Below are 9795 nucleotides of genomic sequence, written 5' to 3'. Positions count from 1 at the left end.
CTGAGCTTTTTTTAGGAGTCTGCAGGAACATTTTTGCAGGTGGGAAACCTGAGCTTGAGAAATTGGAGCACTTGGGCTGAAATCATCTAGTACCAGGCTTGAGCTCTGCATGTAGGCCACACTATCTCCAAAATCCCTACCCCAAAACCAACCTAAATGGAAGCAAGAGTCAAAAAAGTGGGCAGCTATTACATTTATAGCCAGTACACATCTGCAAGCGCTGCAGTTGTCTTTCTTCACCATGCTGGAGTGTGTCATGTGAAAGCTACAGCACCCAACCTGTAACACTACAGAAAATCACCTTGTTTTGGGGCCAGTGTTACCTACAAGTGTCATCTTTCTGTACAAGCTGACAGAGGTGGCAGTCTCTGTGCTTTTCTGATTTAGGTAAGACCCACAGGCTCTTCTCAGGCTGCTGGCACTATCAAAAGGAGAGTAAAACTCACTGCACCCACTGGTGAAATAGAACCATTTGTAGCCACTCATTGTGTAGATGGGAGGTTAAGTATTCAGGGAACTGGTATTGCTTGCTAAGAGTTTGCAGCTCTTGAAAAACAGCATAGCTGTGTCAAATTGGGTTGGTCTGTTGCCCCTCAGGTGGACAGAAAGAAGCTAGATTGAAAACTAATGGAAGTTCAGACATGAAAAGGAGTTTTCCTTGGCTTTCCTAGCAGAAATCAAGTGAAATACCAAAGTAGATGCTTGAAGTCTGAGAAGATGCTACTCAGAGCAGGTTCTTAAATGTGCAGTGCTTCTGCTGTGCTTACTCCTGTATTGTTATTCATGAACAGCAGTTCTAGTTAACCTCAGTGTTTTAGGATAAAAACTGCTTTCAGGTTGGTTTGTTCAGTTTCAACTCCCCCATTCTGGAAGGCTGTGCTGTGAAGACTGACATATCACTATAGCAAGCACATTAAATGACAGCTATTTTGTTTTTTTTTCATGTGCCTAGATAATACTCTTGTATCGTAGGGAACTGTTTGTTCCTGTAAAACAACTTAATTTGTGACCGCCTGATATGTGAAACTTTTTACTTAATTCTGATTGTTCACTACAGTTTATGATGTTTGGTGCCTGGAATAAAAAACAGTTTACCAGTGTTCATTACTGAAAACAATTTGTAAGGATTTATGAGATCCTGCTGCCAACACTAGAAAAAATAAACTCATATATGAAATTATCAATCACTTTAAATTGACATGGTTTTTTTCTTTCTTGAGGAAAAATGGCCCCAACTATATGAAATATATCTCCTGACTAGCTCTTCATCCCATGAGAAGGCTCTGGTGACTGTAATGGCTTTAATGATCCTCAATTTCTCAGAAGAAAAATGTGTAACATCTGGGAAAAGTTCTTTCTTCTGTTGGTTTCTTTTGTTTGTTTCATGTTTTTTTATAGATTCAGTAACCTACTTTGTTGTTTTGCAAGGTGCTGTGGAATCTAGAAAGCTGGAATTGTTTGTTGGTTTGTTTGGTTTTTTTTTTTTATCATTTAGAGACTTAAAACCAGCTGCTAATTTACAGCATTAGTTTTAGGACTAGGGAAACCTTACCAGATGATTGGATTTGCTACCTAGGAGAAAAGTAAATGAAAGTAACTGGAACTGTAAAAGTGGTGAAACTGGCCTTGGTTTACCATGAGCTCCTGCTGAAACTGCAGACAGCTACAGCTCTTTGCCATGTGGTCTCTAGAGAAGAATAGGTCTGTGATGCTGTTTTACCTTCACTTGGGATATTTGCAAGGAGGGGATGGGCCCTGGTTGAAAAAGCTCAGAATTTGTGATGGTTGTTTTACTGTCAAATCTGACTGAAATGGAGTGAGATTTCTGTACTGTCTGTCAGGTTTTAGTGATTCTTGTAAGTAGTAACTGTGGGACATCCTGAAGTCTTGTTACATCCATGCTGAGAGCACTTAAAATCCTGAGCCTTCAGAGAGGCAGCTTTGAAGATGACAGCAGTTAGTGTGAAGAATGTGGGGCATATTCTGATTTTGTACTGTGAATGCTTAAAACTCTATTGAAGTCATGTCTATGTTTATGGGCTGAACAGTTTGGCTTTCTGAGTAAAATTTTCCTTTCTTCTCATGGCATTTAAATAAGATGATCAGCCAGTGCATTCTGCACAAAAAAGAGGGGAAAACAATATCCAAACAGTCCTGGTTTTAATTTTTTTTTTTTCTAGTGGCCTTTAAGTTGTCTCATAGCCTTCTTTACAAGCAATGCCAAAGTAAATTCTGATGCCTCTTGGCCATCTTTCATTTTTGGAGACCAGCCATACACAAATGGTTGCACTTCTATCTCCCAGTATATATATAATTAAATCTGGCCCTGCAATGAAAGAGAGAGAGACTGAGAAAGTTCCTGAGCAGGAGCAGAGGCTGATTAATACAGATTATTAGAGATTGCTGATTGAAAGGCTGCAGCTGTGATTGCCATAGTGGGGAGAAGGGAGCAAGGTCTTAGTGCTCATAATGTTGTCTGCCAGGCTTTGTCTTCAGTTTATGCTAACAAAGATATTTTCTGTGTGCTGTCCTGCATCCCAAAATCAACCACTGCACCCCATTGCCCATCTGTGCAACTTTAAGGGGATGTTACTTTCCTGAACTCCTCCCTAAAGCCATGTGTTTGCCTGAGCAGCTGACCTGACAGGTGTCATTTAGTTTTGTTCTGTGTTTCTCTTTACAGGCGACTGCGATGTCAGTGGATTGCCTGGGACAGCGCGCTGTACTCTCGGGGTGAGTGTGACAGTCCCTGTTAGAAGTGACAGTCATTTCCACATGCCAGAGCAGCAACCTTCAGGCTGACCTCAGCTGAAGGGTTGATGGATTGTTTCAGAAAGGTGCAGCTGAATTCTGTTCAAGGCTTAATGAAACGGATTCTGGGTCATGTTCCCAATGGGATACAGAGTAGAGGGACAGCAACAAGAGCACAATAAAATACTGTTGTGGCTTTCCTGGTAAATTATTTCCCAAATCCCCATATGGGAGATGGAACATCATGGAGTACTATTTGGATTCTCTTGAAATACAGATTAGATTATTTCCTAACACAGAATTTGCCCCAAATATTCCTGTGGGACTCTCTGACCTGCTTCTCTGCTGGTTCAGTGTGGGCTGGTAACTCACCAAGAGCAGTAGGTGCCACAGACTCCCAAGCTTCCAGGAGAGCTTGGTCTTATGTATCCACCTCCAGGGCAAGTCCAACCAGCTCCTGCCTTTCAGTACTAACAGCTATTCCTGTCCTCCTCTCAGTGACACAATTGCCACACCAATTAGGATGTTCATTTCAGAATCATGTGGGTGTAGCTGATCTTTGGTCAGCCTTCAAGGAACCAAGTCCTTTGGTACAACTCAGGGATGCTTGCTTCCATGTAAACCCTTAGTCTGACAGCTCTGCACAGGAATAACCAGGAGGAATGGCCAGTGCTCAGAGCAGCTCTATGGTCACTATGCAGCTGAGAGATGATGCTGGTGGGGTTAATTATGTAAGGTTCAATATGTTTTGATGCTAGTCTGCCACAGGGTTCAGCTGCCTCCCAGTTATTTTCTGGGCAATTTTTCTTGCTTGTGAGATGAATCACACAGGATGATACCTTGCTTTGTGGGGAGTTGGCCACATCCAGCAGGATGCATGAGCTCAGGTCTGCCTTCATGCAGAATTATTTCTGCTGCATATAGAGTTAGCTCAGGTAAGTAATGGAACCAGATCTGTGCAGGACTGTGTCCGCCCACGTTAACAAGCTGCTGCTGCAGAGCAGGAGCTCTGTGCAGGTGTTCTTGTACTGTCGGTGGAACCAAGCCCTCTAACTGGTGTGGAAAGAAGCACCCACGTAGAATCATCTTTGTCAAGGTTCATTAACTCTTGCTCAGAGCTACCTATCCTGGCTGAAGCTGTTGCCTTGTGCTCCCAGCCCTGTGTCACTTAGGTTCTGCTGCTGCAGCATTAGGCCAGCAAAACCTATTTGAATGTGTTTTCACCGTTTTCCAGCACTTCCTTTTGTATCCAAGTTATCTGGGTTTTTCTGTGGTGTGGGCTATCTATTACATTTGCAGATCCTGTCTGCTTTCACTGTGTCTTGTCTTTGTTGGTGGGTTGTGATTTGTTTTTTTTTAAAGTGGGTTTTGAAGTATGTGGTCAAAGTAGCATTTTCAGGAATAATGTTTTCACCTGTCTTGTGAAATGCTTCTCTCCTTTTGATCCTTGCACCTCTAGACACAAGGCTGTGAGCTCCGTGTGAGCTTGGGTTTTGAGATCAGTCCTGTGAGATGCAGCCCCTTTGTGTCTGTGTGTTTTGCAGCCGCCGTTTCCTCTACATCGTCAACCTGGATGCACCAAATGAGGGTCATCGAAAGATCTCCCGGCAGAGCAAGTGGGACATTGGGGCAGTGCAGTGGAACCCCCATGACAGCTACGCCTACTACTTTGCAGCTTCAGTAAGTTCACTCATTTAAAAGCTGTAGCTCATCATCTTCCCTGGTCTTTCTTTCATGGGTGAACCTCTGCAGAGCTGGAAGGCTGTGTAGAGCTGGCACAGACATGCTTCTGCAAGTCACATTGCAAGATCAAGGCCTAACTCTGATTTACTGCCAGTGAGTTGTTCAGCTTGATGGCTCTCAGTTATTGGGCAGTCAGGGCTGAATCTAGTTTTGCTTGCTTGTCATTTACAAAACACTTTGCCAAATAAATCAGGAATCCAAATGGTCCTTTTCTGGAGGGAAGTGCTCTATTTCTGATTTCCATTCTGAGATTTTTGCACTTCTTGAATTTCTTGCTCTGTGCTGTTCTGTTTTCACCTCCCTGCCTTGCTGCTGGGCTGTGGTGGACCAGGCAGTCTGTAATTAGCACAAGTCAATACTAGCTCACTGCTGTAACAATTGGGGTTTACAGCTGGGCATTGACTGGATCAGTGAGGAGTTTCATGAGTCAGTGGGCTGGGCTGAAGAAGCAGTAATGTCCATGTGAAACTGAATACAGGTTTTGGCTCTGCTCTGTACTCTGTCTGTCATGCTCTGCAGCTTGTTCACCCAGAGCCCTGAGCTCTGCCAGTGGAACTCTCAGCTGTCACCCACGGCACCGTGGCAATTGGCACCAGCCAGGTGCAGACTGGTCTCAGGGTGAGCTGCCTTTTCTGCCCTGTTGTGTTTGCTTGTATAGCCTGAGAGTTCTGGACTAGCTAGAGATGGAGAGGTTTCATCCATTTTTTTGAGAAAACACTTAACCGAAGGTGATTTCTTGGGATTTTTGTTCCTTTTGCTTCTTGGACTGGCTGTGATTTTAATTAAAGGCAGTTTTAAAAGTGGACTGGTGCTGTCAGCTGGGAGCCTCTGCCTATTTGCCCTCTGACATTCCCCAGCCTGTCTCTTCCCAGCTCTGGCACATGACTGACATCTTAAAGGCACTTTCAGCAGCGGTCTGCTTCTGAGCAGAGAGTTAGTAAAACTGGCAAAAATGAGTCCTTCAGTGCCACTTCTGGATACAGTCTGTGGAAATCAAAACCAAGTAAGGAAATGCACTGGGCAGGCCACAAGTGGAGCAGGAAAACTTCTTTTTGGACACACTCTGAAGACAATATCCAGTGATGAGTTCATGCTGATCTGAGCAGGACCCTGCTGCAAAGGGGTGCTGTGCCCATCTTGCCCATCTGAGCACTCCTGTCTCTTGCTGCTCTGAGTGGACACAGGAACCCATTTTGTTCCAGACTGAAACCAGGTGTAGCTGGCATCAAACCTTGCTGCTTCTGTTTATATACAAACGTGCTATGATGCTCTGGGGATTTGAACATAGTTGCTGTCACACACTGGTTAAAGAATCCCCAAGATGAGATCAGGCAGCTTTTTCAGTTTGGGTCAAAACCGTCACAGTTTCAGCCATTTCACTGTGTTGTACACAGCCCAAGGGTCTTATCCCTCAGTATCCCTGTGGATGGAAAAGGAATGTAAAAGGCTGCCATCCTGTTTGCCAGCAGCCTCACCTGGTTTGCAGTTCTGTTAATTGGAAATGGTGGAGGCAGAGGGGAATCTGTCCTTGTGTTTAACTTCTTTCCAGAAGAGCTGGAGCATATCCTTTTGCTGTGCTTGGCTGCATCTGCCCTCTAGCTCAAGCGTGTTTCTGGGGACTCCTAAACTGTTATTTCAGAGATGCTGTTGTTTTCAATCCTAGATCCTTTCTTTTTCTTTTGTGTGGCCACAGATGCTTGAACAAGAGGGTGATGAAATTGTTGGAAGTGAATACTGATCTGATACTTATGAAAAGAGCCATTTTTTAGAAAATGCTCCTGTTGGGAGGAACAGTCTCTCTGGTGATCCTTATCTTATATCTTATCTCTGGAGTCTAGATAAATCCCATTGAGTAATTTCACTCTACCCCTTAAATACTTCTGTCAATGAGAGCCATGCATAGAGTTTTTTCTTGCCCCAAGCTCTTTTGCAGCTCTGCTGTGAGCAGTTAAAGGAATGCCATGTATTATTGCTGAGCTGGGATGAGACCTTCCCTTTCAGAGAAGGCTGTAATCAGTTTTACAGCCTTTTTTTACAGCCTAATGCAGTTTTATCTAACTGCAAGTTGAAATTAACATGAAGCAGCTTTGGGATAGGAAGAAAATTCGCCCCCACCAAAAAAACTGCCACAAAAATTGTAAGGTAACAGTTGGACTCAGTGATCTTAGAGGTCCTTTCCAGCTTCAACAATTCTGTGTTTCTGTGAAGTCTCTTTATCTTTTCCCTCATCTATCTGTAAGTCTGAAAACAAGGGGCTAATGAAGAGAAAATTTTAAGGCTGTGTTCTTTCTAGTTTTGTGAAATCAGCATGAATTTCCAGTCATGGCTCAAGACCCCCTGTGCTTGGCACTCTGCACCCACAAAGGCAAGTCCTGCCCCCACATAATTAGAGTTGGCCTGGCCCGAAGTGAACCTTGATTGAGACAGAACATGAACTTACAGCATAATAACTAGTTTCAAGTAACTTTGTGTGTGGCTGCATTTGGGCAAGGATTTATTCTTGGAATGAGTGAAGGAACCCTAAGTAATGTTGTCATTGATACATCTGGTTTGCCTTTGTGGTTTACAGTTAGTGATAAACACTTGAAGCTTTTCTCCTGGGCTGGCAAGGATGGGGGGGAGTGCCCTTGAGGAGTTGACCTTGAAGCCATTATACTGTATTGTTTGGTTTGACAATGGCCCTGATTATCCCAGAAGGGAATTGAGAGAGAGTTGAGGATGACTAGTCGTAATCCATCATCCCCCTCACCAAAAACTCCAGTTGTGAATCAAACAGATTGGCAGGGTATTCCTGCACAGAGAGAATTTGTCTGCCTGTTGCCCACAGTTGCAGCATGTTGTTAGGAAGTAAAAGCTCTGAGAACATAATTTTGTGGAAACATTTTGCAATGTGGGGTTTTTTTCTCCAATTCTAGTTTTATCTCCAATTTCAAGTGGGTGTAATTAAAGTGCAAGCTTTTGAAAGTCCTTGCAGCCTGTGGTTTCATCTTTGCTCTCCTGCTTTGGGCAAGGACTTTGCTAATCACAGTGTGACTCCTTGTTAACCGAGGTTGTTCAAAGTGAAGGGAGCCTGGTTCCAGCACACAGATCCCTGTCCTACCTTGTTGGCCTGAGACTGTCTCTCTTCCATCTAACTGCAGAGTAATCAGCGTGTTGACCTGTACAAGTGGAAGGAAGGTAATGGGGAAGTTTGCACATCTCTGCAAGGACACACACGTGTGATCAGGTGAGGAACAAGCAATGCTGTGGGCTACTGAGTGGAAAATGATGTGTTGTTTCATAGAATGTTTCAGTTCTGGCCCCACTCAGGCTCTGCTCTGAGCCTGTTTTTACTCACTTCCTTGGACTGGACTGCCGTCACATTTGGTGATGATGTCATGTGTGAAGCAGCTTACCTTCTCATGGGTCCCCCAGTATATCAACTTAGCCCTTGATGGCTTGAGTGTCATTGCCTTAGGCTGCTGTCCTTGTGAAGAGCAGCAGCCATCATCTGGGAAACAGATAGCAGCATGTTTATTAAATTGAATCCCAGCTGTGTTTCTGTGTGATAGCAGCTTAATTAAAGCAGGTAATCCCAAAGACCAAGTTCAGAGAGTGTTACAGTGATGCAAGGGGAGATTTTTGCCTCTTGTTTTAAGGTCATATTTCAATGCTGCATTGGAAATGCAGTTGAAGGACTCTTTTTACTCAAGCTCCTGACTGTGGAAAGTATTTGCAGCCCTTGAAATGACAGTTGTTTGGGCTGACTGGAGGCTGTTTGTGTCCCAGGTGCACTTGGTGCACCCAACAGGGAGGCATCCCAGAGTGAGGGGTTGATGCCAAGGATGTGTGGTTACTGAGAGCTCTTTGAGACAGTGTCCCTTTGCCTGGAGGGGAGAGAGCACACACATGGTAGCTGTAAAGTTCAGGGCCAGGAGGATGCTTCACTGGAATTTACTTAGAAGCATTTCATTGCTTCTTGGAATTTACTTAGAGAAATTATTAAGATCTTGCATTTTACTTACAAAGTTTCAGTAGATGTCATGGAGTTGCTGTGACTTTGTTGGAGAAGGTACTGGCAGCTTGTGAGAAGTTGATGCAAATTCTGTGTGTGCTTTTCTTTACTGATCTACTATGATTTTACATTTGCAGCGACCTGGACTGGGCAGTGTTTGAGCCAGACCTACTGGTCACCAGTTCTGTGGACACATACATCTACATCTGGGACATCAAGTAAGAACCAGTATGTTTCTACATTGTGGGGAAATCACTGGACTCCTTTCCATAATTACTGAAGCATGCCCTGACAGATGCTGCTCTTTAGCTGTGCTTACAGGGGCTTCAGCTACTTCCCATTGTGTCCAACATGACTTCTGCTCCCCTATTTTCAAGCCAGTTCAGAGTCAGTGAAGGGCAGTAGAGTGGTACAGTTAGGCTACAGCTGTCTAGCTTCACTCCCTGCCCACTTCAGGTATTTCCCTGGGGGCTATTCCTGGAGCCCAAGGATGTTCCTCAACCTGTTGGGTTTTTTTGGCTGAGTTAATGAGCACCATTTAATGATCCGATAGCCATTTTCTACTAAATTCAGTGATTGTTGCTGGTTCTCCCTCAGTGGTGGGAAGACTGACAATGTATTCAGGAAGGTTTTCCTGTTTGTACTTTCCCTTGTTTCCTGCTGCTGCTTTCTGTCACGAGTTTTTTCAGGGTAGCACGTATTTCCAACTATGTATCCAAACTCCACCAATATGTAAGCCCCATATTTTACACTGGAGAAGCAAGGAGCTGGCACTGGGACTGTGGGGTTCTCTTACTGGCTGTACAACTCTTTATGACCCCCAGCAAATCACTTTGTTCCTCTCTGCCTCCCTTGCTCAGTTATAATAGGAGGATAATTATATAACCCCACTGCACCAGGCTACCCGGAGGCTTGCTTAGCTCCTATGAGCAAGCACTTAGATCCTTGGTTAAATGGTGCTTGAGAATGACAATATATTATTAATGTGTGATTAAAAGGCACAGAGATACAATAACTGCTGGTTGTGTTTTCTTGTGATACTATCTTAGTGCCAAGCAAAAAAAAAGTATCTCTGAAGGTTGTTATCAGAAGTCCTCTTTTAATTCTGTTGTGCCCTTCCATTGTTTTGTGCCTGCCTGTATCACTTGCTCAGAAATGCTTCCTTAGGCAGTCTCTGAAAGCCTCTACATCCCACTTGTGCTAGGAAGGGCTCTGAGCTTGCTGTGGTGCTGAGGTCCTGGCGCTGCTGGCCTCCAGAAAATTAACATCCTGCTGAAGTGACTGTCTCTAATGACACCCTAGGGAGG

General features: G+C 44.1%; 1 protein-coding gene across 2 annotated transcripts in view; it reads left to right on the top strand.

Annotated features, from left to right (window-relative positions):
- WDR59 (WD repeat domain 59) overlaps positions 1 to 9795 on the top strand; it is a 48745-nt gene that overhangs the window by 2422 nt on the left and 36528 nt on the right. For both annotated transcript variants that reach the window (XM_085071727.1, XM_085071726.1), the window contains exons 2-5: positions 2684 to 2733; positions 4296 to 4431; positions 7635 to 7720; positions 8626 to 8706. In XM_085071727.1, coding sequence (XP_084927853.1) covers positions 2684 to 2733; positions 4296 to 4431; positions 7635 to 7720; positions 8626 to 8706 — 353 coding nt within the window. The remainder of the gene's footprint in view (positions 1 to 2683; positions 2734 to 4295; positions 4432 to 7634; positions 7721 to 8625; positions 8707 to 9795) is intronic.

This window comes from Lichenostomus cassidix, chromosome 11 (assembly GCF_008360975.1).
Source record: "Lichenostomus cassidix isolate B80296 chromosome 11, HeHo_3.0, whole genome shotgun sequence".
In the NCBI taxonomy this organism is placed as follows: domain Eukaryota; kingdom Metazoa; phylum Chordata; class Aves; order Passeriformes; family Meliphagidae; genus Lichenostomus; species Lichenostomus cassidix.
This window is presented reverse-complemented; position numbering and strand designations above follow the sequence as displayed.